Genomic DNA, 16917 nt, shown 5'->3' with positions numbered 1-16917 from the left:
AGACGCTGAAGCACTACAACCACGTCTGGCCTCAATGACGCTGGACCAAGCACGGCCCCGGACGCTCCAGACGACGACAACAACGGTGCTGATCAACGGGCACGAGACACCATGCCTGGTCGACTCCGGAAGCACAGAAAGCTTCATCCACCCCGACACGGTAAGACGCTGTTTTTTGAACATCCGTCCCAGTGCGCAAAAGATTTCCCTCGCTGCAGGATCCCACTCCGTACAAATCAAAGACTTCTGCATAGTGACCCTAACGGTGCAAGGGAGGGAGTTTAAAAACTACAGGCTCAACGTCCTTCCCCAACTCTGCGCGCCCACATTACTGGGATTAGACTTCCAGTGCAATCTGCAGAGCCTAACTTTCCAATTCGGCGGCCCAATACCCCCACTCACTATCTGCGGCCTCGCAACCCTCAAGGTTGAGCCCCCATCCTTGTTTGCAAACCTCACCCCTGATTGCAAACCCGTCGCCACTAGAAGCAGACGGTACAGCGCCCAGGACCGGACATTCATTGGGTCCGAAGTCCAGCCGCTACTGAAGGAAGGCATAATCCAGGCCAGCAATAGTCCCTGGAGAGCACAGGTGGTAGTAGTAAAGACAGGGGAGAAGCAAAGGATGGTCATAGACTATAGCCAGACCATCAACAGGTACACACAGCTAGATGCGTACCCCCTCCCCCGCATATCCGACATGGTCAATCGGATTGCCCAATATAAGGTCTTCTCCACCGTGGACCTCAAGTCCGCCTACCATCAGCTCCCCATCCGCCCAAGTGACCGCATGACAGCGGCCACAGTCATTAAAGCCCTTAACACCATATTCACACTGTTCGGTTGCCCCGCATACGTCCATAGCGACAGGGGGTCCTCCTTCATGAGTGACGAGCTGCGCCAGTTCCTGCTCAGCAAGGGTATAGCCTCGAGCAGGACGACCAGCTACAACCCCCGGGGGAATGGGCAAGTAGAGAGGGAGAACGGCACGGTCTGGAAGACCGTCCTGCTGGCCCTACGGTCCAGGGATCTCCCAGTTTCACGGTGGCAGGAGGTCCTCCCGGACGCCCTCCACTCCATCCAGTCGCTACTGTGTACCACCACTAACCAAACGCCTCATGAGCGCCTCCTTGTCTTCCCCAGGAAGTCCTCCTCTGGAACGTCGCTGCCGACCTGGCTGGCGGCCCCAGGACCCATCTTGCTCCGGAAACATGTGCGGGCGCACAAGTCGGACCCGTTGGTCGAGAGGGTTCACCACCTCCACGCGAACCCGCAGTACGCCTACGTGGAGTACCCTGACGGCCGACAGGACACGGTCTCCCTGCGAGATCTGACGCCCGCCGGCAACACGCACACCCCCTCGACACCAATCACCCCCTCCCTGCCACCGGCGCACCCCGCGACCGCCCCCTTCCCGGGAGGATCGGTCCTCCTCCCAGGTCCGACCAGAAGTGAAGCTGAAGCAGAAACCGTAAAGCTCCCGGAGACGACAACAAAAGTTTTTTTTCCTCCCAGGACCAGCCTTGTAAACCCCTACCACCATGCGAAGCACCACCCCGCCGGGTTCATTTTTAACAAGGGGTGAATGTGGTAGTATGCATTAGGGGTCATGTGGGACTGTGAAGCCGTGATGTCATTGGCTGACAGATCCCGGGTCCTGGTTGGCTGTTGATCTCTAGCTCCGCCCTGAAGGCGGAGTATAAGAACCAGGAGTTCTCCCCCGCAGGCCAGTCTGTTGCTGAACTGCGGGGAACAAGTCACGCTTAATAAAGCCTCATCGACTTCATCTCTATTCGTCTCTCGTGAGTCTTTGTGCGCTACACTCTTCATACGGCTTACATCTCAAAGTGTTTTGGGGCATCGTGCATACAAACGTTTGACCACTCGTCCCTTCGAGCCTATTCTGCCATTCAATAGCATCATGGCGGATCTAATTTTAACTTTAACTTTACATTCCTGCCTACCACCAATAACCTTTCACCCCCTTGCTTATCAAGAATCTCCCTACTTTTGCCTTAAAAGATATTCAAAGACTTTACTTCCACCGGCCCTTGGAAAGAGCAACCCATTTAAGCCCACATTTCCAAACTATCCCCGTAACCTAGTAATCCCACCTAAACTTTTTTGGACACTAAGGGCAATTTAGCATGGCCAATACACCTAACCTGCAAATCTTTGGACTGTGGGAGGAAACCGGAGCACCTGGAGGAAACCCACGCAGACATGGGGAGAACGTGCAGACTCCACCCAGACGGTGACCCAAGCTGGAAATCGACCCTGGGACTCTGGAGTTGTGAAGCAACTGTGCTAATCACTGTGCTACTGTGCTGCCCATTTAATGTAACTATTTAATTTAAAACCCTCTCTACTTCCCTTAATATGCAGTTCACAAGAACACTGGACCCAGCACGGTTCCATGTGCAGACTGTCCCAATGGTACAGCCTCCACTTTGCCTAGTAGTGATGTCAGTGCCCCAAGGACCAGAACCCACTTCTCACCACATATTCATCTCTCTATAATACCCTATGCCAATTTGCACGTGGCTCAGGTAATTATTCAAGATTTCAGGCTATGCATTTCAATTTGGTGCCTTGCTCCTCACATTGACTGCAGAATCTCTTTCTTAGTTCTACCTATGTTGTTGGTACCTACATCCTGCTGACTCCGCCTCTTGCCGGTGCAGACATGATGGACCAAATGGACATCTCCTGCAGTGTAACAATTCTGTGATTCTGTGATAAACCTTGAGAACGGGATCCTTCCTGTCCCAATGAAACAGAACCATCTAGACTCTCGCTCCTTGTTGCAGAGCAGAGTGTCAATGCCCCTCACTATACTGTTCCCTACCACCACTACATTCCTTTTAGCTCCCTTCATAAAATGGCTTCCTGTACCACAGTGCCATGGTCAGTTAACTGCAGCCCCCACACTCATCCAAACAAGCTGTAAGAACCTCAAACCAGTTGGACAGTAACAGAGGCTGACACTCTTGGTACATATGAAGCACTATATAAATGTAAACTACTCTTTCATTGTTGTTTCTGCTTCTGGAAACCTGGAGTGGATGAGCATGTGATCGGTGCAAATAGTCACAAAAAATTCAATGTAAAGGGTAATGACAAGTTTAAATGTTTATTCCTCAAACTGTGATGTGCAGCCGATTAATCCAAGTCTGACATTACATTAATTGAATCATGTTTTGCTCTCGAGCTGAATTTTCCTCCTTGATATGAAGCCCATGGTTAGACTTTCAAAATATTGTTTGTTGGAAGAAATTTGTTCAGTTCAGGAATGACATTTAGCATCTGTTTGGTTTGATGTGTAGCTGAAAGTTCTCCATGGTTTAATTTTGTAACTATTATATCGTTCCTTAAAGTTTTTAATTGACCTTCATATTTATACAGGAGAGCCTTCAGAAATTGACCAGCGCGATAAGTATGTTGGGGTTTGTGCACTTTTTGTATTGCACTTCCAGATTTTCAGAACATTAGATAAAAAGCTGTACAAATCCTTACTAGATGTTTGCAAGAAGGTGAGTGAAGTCTACCTTTTGGAATGTATCACTCGACCTTTTCAATCCAGTTGCTATTTTCTGGGTATTGATTGATGTATTTGGCTCATTGTAGGTACCTGCCATCACACTCACTGCCAACATTATCTGGCTTGCTGATCGGTTCCTGCTATGTAAAATGGCATCTGCTGCCAAGGTTGCAGAAAAAAAGAATGTACAATCTATTAAAATTCAGAGAGAAACCTTTCTACAACAGAAGGCTCAAACACTGACCAAGTAGGTTTCTGTTCGTCGATTATTGCTACTGTACAATGTATATTTCTGATACACCAAATTGTTTAGAGTATATTGCATAGATTCACCAGGATAATACCAAGGGCTATGAAAAGAGACTATTCCCACTCGAGGTTATAAAATACTATAAAGAGATCTGCTAGAGTGAATAGGCAAAACCTATTTCTTCCAGCTGGGAAAACAGTGATAAGGGGTTTCCAGTGGAGCAAAATTCTAAGGTATGTAAGACTGATTGTGACTTGCAGATTCCAGATAATGTATATTTTACCTCTTCTGTACCCCTCCCACTTCCTATAAAGCAACAAATAGTAGGTGAGGCGCAACGTCTTTTAGTCTTAACGTGCATGCCAGCAAGTGTATTCTAATCAACACGATGTTGGTTACTCATTACCCCATAGACTATCAAAGTTTGCAGCACCACTTCTAACAACAAATTGCAGAACTTGGGGCAGCACGGTAGCATTGTGGATAGCACAATTGCTTCACAGCTCCAGGGTCCCAGGTTTGATTCCGGCTTGGGTCACTGTCTGGGCGGAGTCTGCACATCCTCCCCGTGTCTGCGTGGATTTCCTCCGGGTGCTCCGGTTTCCTCCCACAGTCCAAAGATGTGCAGGTTAGGTGGATTGGCCATGCTAAATTGCCCTTAGTGTCCAAAATTGCCCATAGTGTTGGGTGAGGTTGCTGGGTTATTGGGATAGGGTGGAGGTGTCGACCTTGGGTAGGTTGCTCTTTCCAAGAGCCGGTGCAGACTCGATGGGCCGAATGGCTTCCTTCTGCACTGTAAATTCCATGAAATCTAACTCGCCTATCTCCTCGTCCAGAAGAACTTTAGTTTACAGGCCTGTTTTACAAGGACGAAAGTTGTCTCATCACACTTTGCAGGGCTGGTAGATTTTACCTGAGCCTTAGGTTTTGTTAATTTTAGGCTTTGTTACGAACATACAAATTGGGAGTAGGTCATTCGGTCCCTCGAGCCTCCTCCACCATTCAATAAGATCATGGCTGATCTGATTGTGGCCTCACTTCCACATGCTGCCTACTCCCGATAAACTTTGACTCCCTAGTTAGACAAAAATCTATATACCTCTGCCTTAAAAATATTTAATGACCCTACCTTCATCACTAAAGATTCACAACGTTCAGAGATAAAGTTCTTCTTGTCTCTGATTTAAGTCAGAGACCCCCTATTTTTAAATTGTGTCTCCCAATTCTAGCCTCTCCAACAAGGGGAAACATCTTTTCAGCATTCTCAATGTCAAGTCCCCTCTCGATCCTGCGTTTCAATAAGATCACCTGTACATTTTCTAAACTCCACTGTTTGCAGTCCCAGCCTGTCCAGCACTGCATTGCATGTCAGAAAGTTGAGTGAATCTTCTCTGAACTGCTTTAATGCATTTAGATCCTTTCTTAAATAAGGAGAGCAAGGAGGGGACATGAGAAGTATTTGGCAGGAAGGATCAAGGAAAACCCAAAAGCTTTCTATAGGTACGTCAGGAATAAGCGAATGACTAGGGAAAGAGTAGGACCAGTCAAGGACAGGGATGGGAAATTGTGTGTGGAGTCTGAAGAGAGAGGCGAGATACTAAATGAATATTTTTCGTCAGTATTCACTCAGGAAAAAGATAATGTTGTGGAGGAGAATGCTGAGCCCCAGGCTAATAGAATAGATGGCATTGAGGTACGTAGGGAAGAGGTGTTGGCAATTCTGGACAGGCTGAAAATAGATAAGTCCCCGGGACCTGATGGGATTTATCCTAGGATTCTCTGGGAGGCCAGGGAAGAGATTGCTGGACCTTTGGCTTTGATTTTTATGTCATCATTGGCTACAGGAATAGTGCCAGAGGACTGGAGGACAGCAAATGTGGTCCCTTTGTTCAAAAAGGGGAGCAGAGACAACCCCGGCAACTATAGACCGGTGAGCCTCACGTCTGTAGTGGGTAAAGTCTTGGAGGGGATTATAAGAGACAAGATTTATAATCATCTAGATAGGAATAATATGATCAGGGATAGTCAGCATGGCTTTGTGAAGGGTAGGTCATGCCTCACAAACCTTATTGAGTTCTTTGAGAAGGTGACTGAACAGGTAGATGAGGGTAGAGCAGTTGCTGTGGTGTATATGGATTTCAGCAAAGCGTTTGATAAGGTTCCCCACGGTAGGCTATTGCAGAAAATACGGAGGCTGGGGATTGAGGGTGATTTAGAGATGTGGATCAGAAATTGGCTAGCTGAAAGAAGACCGAGGGTGGTGGTTGATGGGAAATGTTCAGAATGGAGTACAGTCACAAGTGGAGTACCACAAGGATCTGTTCTGGGGCCGTTGCTGTTTGTCATTTTTATCAATGACCTAGAGGAAGGCGCAGAAGGGTGGGTGAGTAAATTTGCAGACGATACTAAAGTCGGTGGTGTTGTCGATAGTGTGGAAGGATGTAGCAGGTTACAGAGGGATATAGATAAGCTGCAGAGCTGGGCTGAGAGGTGGCAAATGGAGTTTAATGTAGAGAAGTGTGAGGTGATTCACTTTGGAAGGAATAACAGGAATGCGGAATATTTGGCTAATGGTAAAGTTCTTGAAAGTGTGAATGAGCAGAGGGATCTAGGTGTCCATGTACATAGATCCCTGAAAGTTTCCACCCAGGTTCATAGGGTTGTGAAGAAGGCCTATGGAGTGTTGGCCTTTATTGGTAGAGGGATTGAGTTCCGGAGTCGGGAGGTCATGTTGCAGCTGTACAGAACTCTGGTACGGCCGCATTTGGAGTATTGCGTACAGTTCTGGTCACCGCATTACAGGAAGGATGTGGAGGCTTTGGAGCGGGTGCAGAGGAGATTTACCAGGATGTTGCCTGGTATGGAGGGAAAATCTTATGAGGAAAGGCTGATGGACTTGAGGTTGTTTTCGTTGGAGAGAAGAAGGTTAAGAGGAGACTTAATAGAGGCATACAAAATGATCAAGGGGTTGGATAGGGTGGACAGTGAGAGCCTTCTCCCGCGGATGGAAATGGCTGGCACGAGGGGACATAACTTTAAACTGAGGGGTAATAGATATAGGACAGAGGTCAGAGATAGGTTCTTTACGCAAAGAGTAGTGAGGCCGTGGAATGCCCTACCTGCTACAGTAGTGAACTCGCCAACATTGAGGGCATTTAAAGGTTTATTGGATAAACATATGGATGATAATGGCATAGTGTAGGTTAGATGGCTTTTGTTTCGGTGCAACATCGTGGGCCGAAGGGCCTGTACTGCGCTGTATTGTTCTATGTTCTATGTTCATACATCTTTGAAAGTTGCCACTCAAGTGGATAGAGCTGTAAAGAAGGCCTATGGTGTGCTAGCGTTCATTAACAGAGGGATTGAATTTAAGAGCCGTGAGGTGATGATGCAGCTGTACAAAACTTTGGTAAGGCCACATTTGGAGTACTGTGTACAGTTCTGGTCGCCTCATTTTAGGAAGGATGTGGAAGCTTTGGAAAAGGTGCAAAGAAGATTTACCAGGATGTTGCCTGGAATGGAGAGTAGGTCTTACGAGGAAAGGTTGAGGGTGCTAGGCCTTTTCTCATTAGAACGGAGAAGGATGAGGGGCGACTTGATAGAGGTTTATAAGATGATCAGGGGAATAGATAGAGTAGACAGTCAGAGACTTTTTCCCCGGGTGGAACAAACCATTACAAGGGGACATAAATTTAAGGTGAATGGTGGAAGATATAGGGGGGATGTCAGAGGTAGGTTCTTTACCCAGAGAGTAGTGGGGGCATGGAATGCACTGCCTGTGGAAGTAGTTGAGTCGGAAACATTAGGGACCTTCAAGCAGCTATTGGATAGGTACATGGATTACGGTAGAATGATATAGTGTAGATTTATTTGTTCTTAAGGGCAGCACGGTAGCATTTTGGATAGCACAATTGCTTCACAGCTCCAGGGTCCCAGGTTCGATTCCGGCTTGGGTCACTGTCTGTGCGGGGTCTGCACATCCTCCCCGTGTCTGCGTGGGTTTCCTCCGGGTGCTCCGGTTTCCTCCCACAGTCCAAAGATGTGCAGGTTAGGTGAATTGGCCATGATAAATTGCCCTTAGTGTCCAAAATTTCCCTTAGTGTTGGGTGGAGGTGTTGAGTTTGGGTAGGGTGCTCTTTCCAAGAGCCGGTGCAGACTCAAAGGGCCGAATGGCCTCCTTCTGCACTGTAAATTCAATGATAATCTATGATTAATCTAGGACAAAGGTTCGGCACAACATCGTGGGCTGAAGGGCCTGTTCTGTGCTGTATTTTTCTGTGTTCTATGTTCTATGAGACAAACTGTATATTGTAATCTGGATGTGGTCTCAGCAATGTCCTGTTACAACTATAGCAAAACATCCTGACTTTTTAATATTCCATTCCCCTTGCAATAGATGACAGCATTTCATTCAAGCTAGAGTCACAGAATAACGACACAGACTCTCGTCGGTTATGCCAAGGCTTAAACAACATAATACCATGAGCTCTTAATTTGCATAGTAACCTTTGGCACCTTGTCAAATGCCTTCTGGAGATTTGTACAGCAGAGGTTCTGCGTTTATCCACATTGTTTGTTACCTCCTCAAAAAGCTAATGGGTTAGTCAAACATGGGACTGGATTCTCCGATTCTGAGGTTATGTCCCCCACGCCGGCGTGGGAACGGTGGAGTTTTATACCAGAAAAAATGGCATAAAACGGCCACCGATCCCGTCATTTGGCTGGCTAGCATGCCGACAGCATAGAACACCCGGCTCCAGCTGCCGATACGGGCCGGAGAATTGCTGGGTCCGTGGCCGCGAATGAGCACGGCGGCGGCCTTCACCATCGGGAACTCGGCTGGTCGGGGCTGAGCATCAGGGGGGTGGGCCTCAGGCAATGTCCTGAGGCCGTCGGTATGCCGCTTTGGAGGGAGCAGAGCATCGCCAAAGCGCCGCCACCCCCAATTTGGTTGGGAACTTTGAATCTCCGGTTGCATGCGATTTCGGTGTCGGCGACCGGAGAATCCAGCCATGATTTCTCTTGCACAACGCCATGTTGACTCTGCCTGATTGCATTGAGACTTTCTAAGTACTTCCATTATTTAAAAATCAAGGAGATAGAACGTTGGAAACTACAGGCGAGTTAGCTTAATACTTGTCACAGGAAAAGTGTCAGAAGTTATTATTAAAGAAGCTAGTACTGGACTTGGATAAGTTCAAGATAATCAGGCACAATCCGCATGGTTTAGTGCAAGGGAAATCATGTATAACCAGTTTATTGGAGTTGTCATGTGAATGTACCTTTAAGAAAACAGTGATGTCAGCGAGTGGGTGGAGTGGAGGTCAGGTCAGCCATTTTGCAGTTTTGTTTTGCAGTTTGAAAAGCAGCTTGTGTGTGTCTGTGTTTGCAGTGAGCTGGATCTCTGCCATAAAAGACCATCTCTGGATCATTTGGGTGATTTAAACTCATAATAGTAAAACTTTTAACCTGATGTGATTTTGTTTAATGGTATTAAGTCTTTTGGAAGTTTGAAGGAACATTTTAAGGAATTATTTACGGTTGCAATATTTTCTGAGTTCTCTTTGAAGTAAGGGGTATTAGAACATAGAACATAGAACAATACAGCGCAGTACAGGCCCTTCGGCCCACGATGTTGCACCGAAACAAAAGCCATCTAACCTACACTATAGAACATAGAACAATACAGCGCAGTACAAAAGAGATCCAATGTTTATTTAAGATGTTAAGTTGAGTTCATGGAATAAACAGTGTTTTGTGTTTAAAAACCCACGTGTCCATAATTGTAATCCCACACCTAGGAAAAAGCCGTGTACTAGGAAAAGCAACAAATCCATTAACGGGAGAGGTTGGTTGAACTCCATGATACATTTTGGGGTTCTGAAAACACCTCGCCCATAACAATTGGTGGCTCGAGGGGGATAAAAGTCTTATCTATTGGATTGGCTTTTGTGAACTTAAAGACAGTGAAGGATTGTTGCTCTTCCGGTGTGGTATTTTAGTTTAAGTGGGGAGAGTGTTGTGAACAATGACTCTTTCAGAGGCTCAGAAGTTTTTGGGGGTGGAGAAGGTCACACGGAGTACTTTATGGACAGAAACGAAAAGCAGACTGTTAGATTTGGCACGAACATTGAAGTTAACATTACCTGACAAAATGCGAAAAGATGAGGTAATTATGGCGGTGGTTAAGCATTTAAAGTTGCCTGAGATAGAGTTTGACTCATTGGAAATGGCAAAAATTCAGTTGCAAATTAAACAAATGGAACATGAGAAAGAATTAAAGCGGCTGGAATACGAGAGTGAGAGAGTGGAAAAAGAAAGCGAGAGAGTGGAAAGAGAAAGAGAGAGAGAGGAAAAAGAAAAGGAGAGAGAAGTGTTGCTAACTTTTGGTTGGCTCTTAATTCGTAATATGCTCTGTCTGTTTAAACTTTGCTCTAGAGTCGCCAGGTATCTTTATGATACCGCCACGAGGTTCAAGTACTGATCAATAACCCAACACACCAATTAGTAAGATTCAGATCAAAACACATTTATTATACACAGTAAATCACTACTTATGCATAAACTCTACTTTCTAGACTATTCTCTATCACTAAAAGGCCTATACTTAGCTTCGAAATTGGCCCACCAGGTCAGGGCCTTTTGTTCAGGTCCTGAGTCTGCAGGATTCAAAAGCTGGCATGGACTTGTAGCTAGGAGCACCTATCTCGTAGCGAGCGTTGACTGGAGACTTACTTGGTTGGCGTGGCAGCTGGGCAGGTCACTGTCAAGGGTTGATTTGCGTTGCTGAGTGACCCTGCCAAGAAGGACGATTTGAACTGGGGGCTTTACTTTATAGTCCCCAGAGGCTTTCCGCCCTTTGGGGCGGACCCCGTACCTGGTTCCAAATGATTGGACTGCGTTCCGATCACTTGGATCGATTTCTCCAATACTGGAGTTGTTCCCTGATCGCTAGGCGGTCCCTAAATGTCTGTTGGCCTTCCTTTGTCTTGGCTCCTACTGGCGCCGAGGAGTCTGGCTTGGCCTTATTCACCTGAAGTGATTTATTGTGTCTGGGAATCGCTCATTACTATGCAGGTGGCTGCTGGTTTCAGTGCTGTCTGGTTTTTGCAGGTTCCACTACACAGGATTTCTGCACTTGCTAGTCTTTGCCTGTGTTGGCTGAATTTCCCTTTAGTCTTTGCGGTTCTCTATTTTAAGTCGGGAAGTGGCCAACCCAGGTGGCGACAGAAGAAAGGAGAAAAGAAAGAATAGCCCTAGCAGAACAAAAAGAAAAAGAAAGGGAGATGCAGATCAGGGAAAAAGATAAAGGGAGGGAGTTTGAACTTTAGAAAATGGCCATGAAACATGTCCAAGCATTGCCAAGGTTTGACGAGAAGGAAGTGGAAGCCTTTTTCATTTCATTTGAGAAGGTAGCTAAACAAATGAAATGGCCACAGGACATGTGGGTGTTACTGATTCAAACAAAGCTGGTAGGTAGAGCGAGTGAAGTGTTTGCATCACTACCGGAGGAGGTATCTGGAACAAAATGAGGAGGTGAAGAAATCCATCTTAAGTGCATATGAGTTGGTGCCTGAAGCTTACAGACAAAGGTTTAGAAATTTAAGGAAAGTGTTTGGTCAAGCTCTCAGAAAATTATACTTTTGGAGGAGTTTAAAAATTCAATTCCTGATGTAGTGAGAACTCATGTGGCAGAACAGAGGGTTAAAACTGCGAGTTTCGCAGCGGAAATGGCAGATGATTATGAATTAGTTCATAAATCAAAGCTTGGTTTCTGACATCAGTTTCAGCCGGTGAGGGATAGAAACTGGGGACATGAGAAATACTCAAGTGGTAAAGGTAAAGGTGATCTGATGGGAGACAATAAAGGGAGTGTACTTCAGATTAAAAAATAAATCCAGGAGGGTGGAAAAGAAATGAAAAGTTTCAAATGTTTTCACTGTAATAAACTAGGCCATGTAAAGTCACAGTGTTGGTGGTTGAAGAAAAGCACTGGGAAGGCTGATGTGGTAAAACAGGATAAGACAGTGGGATATGTTCGTGGTAAAGGAAAGCCCAAGGGAAGCGAAGGAGGTGCAAACGGTTGTACAGCCTGTTCAAGAAGTAATTGTTAAGAAGGTGCCAGATGTCTTTAAAGAATTTACTTGTGTGGATAAAGTTTACTCATGTGTATCAGGAGGAGCAGGTAAAGAAGTCACAATTTTAAGAGATACAGGGGCTAGTCAATCTTTAATTGTAAGAGATGAGGAATTATGTAGTTTTGGAAGTATGTTGCTACAAGGTGGTGATATGTGGAATTCAGGGTGAGAGGAGTAGCGTTCCATTATATAAGGTAAGGTTGGAAAGTCCAGTGAAGAGTGGTGAAGTGGTAGTAGGAGTAATAGATAAACTATCTTGTCCAGGAATACAGTTTATCTTGGGTAATGATATAGCTGGATCGCAGGTGGGAGTGATGCCTACTGTGGTTGATAAGCCAGTGGAAAATCAGACAACTGAAGGGTTGAAGGACGAATATCCTGGGATTTATCCGGATTGTGTGGTAACAAGGTCGCAAAGTCAAAGGTTAAGACGAGGATAAATCCAAGAGTGAAGATGAAATTGAAGTGCAATTATCAGAAACTATTTTTTTTTAAAAAATATATATTTTATTGAAATTTTTTTCCCTGAGCAACATTTTTCCCCTTACAAAACAAGAGAAACGATAACAGTAACAAAACAGAAAATTTTAAACTTTTTAACAATAATAATAATAATATACAAGTAACAAAACCTCTTACTCTATTGACCTATACTCAACTGCCTCCCCCCCCCCCCCCCCCCCCGGGCTGCTTCTGCTGGTCATCTGTCTTCCCTCTAACGTTCCCCTAGGTAGTCGAGAAATGGCTGCCACCACCTGGTGAACCCTTGAGCCGATCCTCTCAGGGCAAACTTTATCTGCTCCAGTTTAATAAACCCCGCCATATCGTTTACCCAGGCCTCCAGTCCGGGGGGTTTCGCCTCCTTCCACATGAGTAGGATCCTGCGCCGGGCTACGAGGGACGCAAAGGCCACGACATCGGCCTCTTTCGCCTCCTGCACTCCCGGCTCTTCCGCAACTCCAAATAGAGCTAACCCCCAGCCTGGTTTGACCCGGGCCTTCACCACCTGCAAAATCACTCCCGTCACTCCCTTCCAATACCCTTCCAGTGCCGGGCACGTCCAAATCATATGTGCGTGGTTTGCCGGGCTCCCGCCACACCTCCCACATTTGTCCTCCACTCCAAAGAACCTGCTCAATCTTGCCCCTGTTATGTGTGCTCTATGTAGCACCTTAAATTGAATCAGGCTAAGCCTGGCGCATGAGGAAGAGGAATTTACCCTGCTTAGGGCATCAGCCCACATACCCTCCTCTATCTCCTCCCCTAATTCTTCTTCCCACTTTCTTTTTAGTTCGCCCACCGACTCCTCCCCCTCTTCCCTCATCTCACTATAAATCTCTGACACCTTGCCCTCTCCGACCCACACCCCTGAAAGCACCTGTCCTATATCCCCTGTGTCGGGAGCCGCGGAAATTCCCTCACCTGTTGTCTAGTAAACGCCCTCACCTGCATATATCTCAAGAAATTCCTCCGGGGTAACTTATACTTTTCCTCCAGTGCTCCCAAGCTCGCAAAAGTCCCATCTATGAATAAATCTCCCACCTTCCTAATTCCCAACTGGTACCAGCTCTGAAATCCTCCATCCATTCTTCCTGGGGCGAACCTATGGTTGTTCCTGATAGGGGACCCCACCAGGGCTCCCCGCACCCCTCTCTGTCGCCTCTACTGTCCCCATATGTTCAGTGTTGCCGCCACCACCGGGTTCGTGGTGTACCTTTTCGGTGAGAACGGTAGCGGCGCCGTCACCAGCGCCTCTAGACTCGTCCCTTTACAGGACCTTTTCTCCAGCCTTTTCCACGCCGCTCCCTCACCCTCCATCATCCATCTACGTATCATTGCCACATTGGCGGCCCAATAATAATCTCCCAAGTTCGGTAGTGCCAGTCCTCCTCTGTCCCTACTGCGCTGAAGGAACCCCCTCCTTACTCTCGGAACCTTCCCTGCCCACACAAAGCTCGTAATGCTCCTATCTATTTTATTAAAAAAGGTCCTGGTGATTAAAATAGGGAGACATTGAAATACAAATAAGAACCTCGGGAGGACCATCATCTTAATTGCTTGCACCCTGCCCGCCAGCGATAAAGGCTGCATGTCCCACCTCTTAAAGTCCTCCTCCATTTGTTCTACCAGCCGTGTCAGATTAAGTCTGTGCAAGGTTCCCCAGCTCCTAGCGATCTGAATCCCCAAGTATCGGAAGTTTCTTTCCACTTTCCTTAGCGGTAAGCCTTCTATCTCTCTACTCTGGTCCCCTGGACGTATCACATATAATTCACTCTTCCCCATGTTTAACCTATACCCCGAAAATTCCCCGAACCTCCTCAAGATTCGCATAACCTCTATCATTCCCCCCGCTGGGTCCGACACGTATAGCAATAGGTCATCCGCGTATAACGAAACTCGGTGTTCTTCTCCCCCTCTAGTCACCCCTCTCCATTTCCTGGAGTCTCTCAGCGCCATGGCCAGAGGTTCAATTGCCAGCACAAACAACAATGGAGACAGCGGGCATCCCTGTCTTGTTCCCCTATATAATCGGAAATACTCCGATCTATGTCGACCTGTAACTACGCATGCCGTTGGTGCCCCATAAAGTAGTCTAACCCAGCGAATAAATCCGTTCCCAAACCCAAACCTCCTTAACACTTCCCATAAATACTCCCACTCCCCCCTATCAAATGCCTTCTCTGCGTCCATTGCCGCCACTATCTCTGCCTCCCCCTCCACTGAGGGCATCATTATCACCCCTAATAGCCGTCGCACGTTAACATTCAATTGTCTCCCTTTTACGAACCCTGTCTGGTCTTCGTGCACCACCCCTGGGACACAGTCCTCTATCCTCGATGCCAGCACCTTTGCTAGCAGTTTGGCGTCCACATTCAATAGTGAAATAGGTCTATCGGACCCACACTGCATCGGATCTTTGTCCCTCTTCAAAATTAGCGATATCGTCGCCTCCGACATTGTTAGGGGTAGTGTCCCCCCTTCCCTGGCCTCATTGAACGTCCTCGCCAACAACGGGGCCAACAAGTCCACATATTTTCTGTAGAATTCCACCGGGAACCCGTCTGGCCCCGGGGCCTTCCCTGCTTGCATGCTTCCCAGTCCCTTAATAACCTCGTCTACCTCAATCGGCGCCCCCAGGCCTGCCACCGCCTGCTCCTCCACTTTCAGGAACCTCAACTGTTCCAGGAACTGCCGCATCCCCTCCTCTCCCTCTGGGGGCTGAGACCTATACAGTTCTTCATAAAAGGTCTTAAACACCTCATTTATCTTTCCTGCCCTTCGCACGGTGTCTCCCCTTTCATCCCTAATTCCTCCTATCTCCCTCGCTGCTGCCCTCTTTCGCAGTTGGTGCGCCAACAGGCGACTAGCCTTTTCCCCATATTCATACCTCCTCCCTTGTGCCTTCCTCCACAGTACCTCCGCCTTTCTGGTGGTCAGAAGGTCAAACTCGGTCTGGAGTCGTCTCCTCTCCCTGTACAGCTCCTCCTCCGGGGTCTCTGCAAATTCCCTGTCCACCCTTAAAATCTCCCCCAGTAATCTATCCCTTTCCTTGGCCTCTGTTTTTCTTTTGTGGGCCCCAATAGAAATCAGCTCTCCTCTGACCACCGCTTTTAGTGCTTCCCAGACCACTCCCACAGGGACCTCGCCGTCGTAATTGACCTCCAGGTATCTCTCGATACACCCCCTCACTCTTGCACACACTCCCTCATCCGCCATCAGTCCCACATCTAATCGCCAGAGTGTTCTCTGCTCCCTGTCCTCTCCTACTTCCAGGTCCACCCAATGTGGGGCATGATCCGAAACCGCTATGGCTGAGTATTCAGCTTCTTCCACCCTAGAGATCAACGACCTTCCTAAAACAAAAAAATCTATCCGGGAGTACACTTTATGGACGTGGGAGAAGAAGGAATACTCCCTAGCCCTGGGTCTAAGAAATCGCCATGGATCCACTCCCCCCATTTGGTCCATAAACCCCTTAAGTACCTTGGCCGCTGCCGGCCTTCTTCCAGTCCTTGAGCTGGATCTATCTAGCCCTGGGTCCAGCACCGTATTGAAGTCCCCTCCTAAAATCAAATTTCCTGCCTCCAGGTCCGGAATACGCCCCAGCATCCGTCTCATGAACCCCGCATCGTCCCAATTTGGGGCATACACATTAAACAACACGACCTCCATTCCCTCCAGCCTACCACTCACCATTACATATCTACCTCCACTATCTGCTACGATGTTCTTTGCTTCAAATGCTACCCGTTTCCCCACCAAAATGGCCACCCCTCTGTTCTTTGCGTCCAGTCCTGAGTGGAACACCTGTCCCACCCATCCTTTCCTTAGCCTAACTTGGTCCGCCACCTTTAGGTGCGTCTCTTGGAGCATAACCACGTCTGCCCTTCGTCCTTTCAAATGCGCGAGCGCTCGGGCCCTTTTTATCGGTCCATTCAGGCCTCTCACGTTCCACGTGATCAGCCTCACTGGGGGGCTACCTGCCCCCTCCCGTGTCGACTAGCCATTACCTTCTCTGGGCCAGTCCCATATCCCGCCTCCGCGCTCCCGCTCGCTCCCCCAGCGTCGCATTCCGCCCCCGACCCCCCTCTCTTTAGCCATTTCCTTTTGGATTTCCGCAGCAGCAACCCAGTTGTCCCCCCCCCCCCCCCCCCCCCGCTAGATCCCTATCTAGCTTGATTGCTCCCCCCATATCACTTCCGTAAGTCAGCTGACTTCAACTGACCCCGGCTACTCCTGCTCGCTCCACGGCCCCCCCGGTGTGAGGGAACTCCCATCCGCCTTGCGCCTGCTTTCCCGCCTTATTCTTTCTGGCGCGGGAACATCCCTTTACCTGTCCCGCCTCTGATGGCGCAGCTCCCTTTCCCCTCCCCCTCTCCTTCCCCATTCTCTGACTATGTCCCGCCTCTCCCCCCTCACCGGCGCCCACATTTCCCCAGTGTCCCCCCCTTCCCTGTTTACTTCTCGATTAACTTTCACCATCCCAT

The 16917-nt window shown here is 47.8% G+C and overlaps 1 protein-coding gene across 8 annotated transcripts in view; it reads left to right on the top strand.

Annotated features, from left to right (window-relative positions):
• The window catches only part of washc4 (WASH complex subunit 4), a 425031-nt gene that overhangs the window by 217621 nt on the left and 190493 nt on the right, over positions 1–16917 (top strand). For all 8 annotated transcript variants that reach the window (XM_072471956.1, XM_072471955.1, XM_072471953.1 and 5 more), the window contains 2 exons: positions 3406–3533; positions 3628–3788. In XM_072471956.1, the coding sequence (XP_072328057.1) occupies positions 3406–3533; positions 3628–3788 (289 nt within the window). The remainder of the gene's footprint in view (positions 1–3405; positions 3534–3627; positions 3789–16917) is intronic.

This window comes from Scyliorhinus torazame, chromosome 13, assembly GCF_047496885.1.
Source record: "Scyliorhinus torazame isolate Kashiwa2021f chromosome 13, sScyTor2.1, whole genome shotgun sequence".
NCBI classification, from domain to species: Eukaryota; Metazoa; Chordata; class Chondrichthyes; order Carcharhiniformes; family Scyliorhinidae; genus Scyliorhinus; species Scyliorhinus torazame.
The sequence above is the reverse complement of the archived record's forward strand: the minus strand, read 5'-3'. Positions and strand labels throughout refer to the sequence as shown.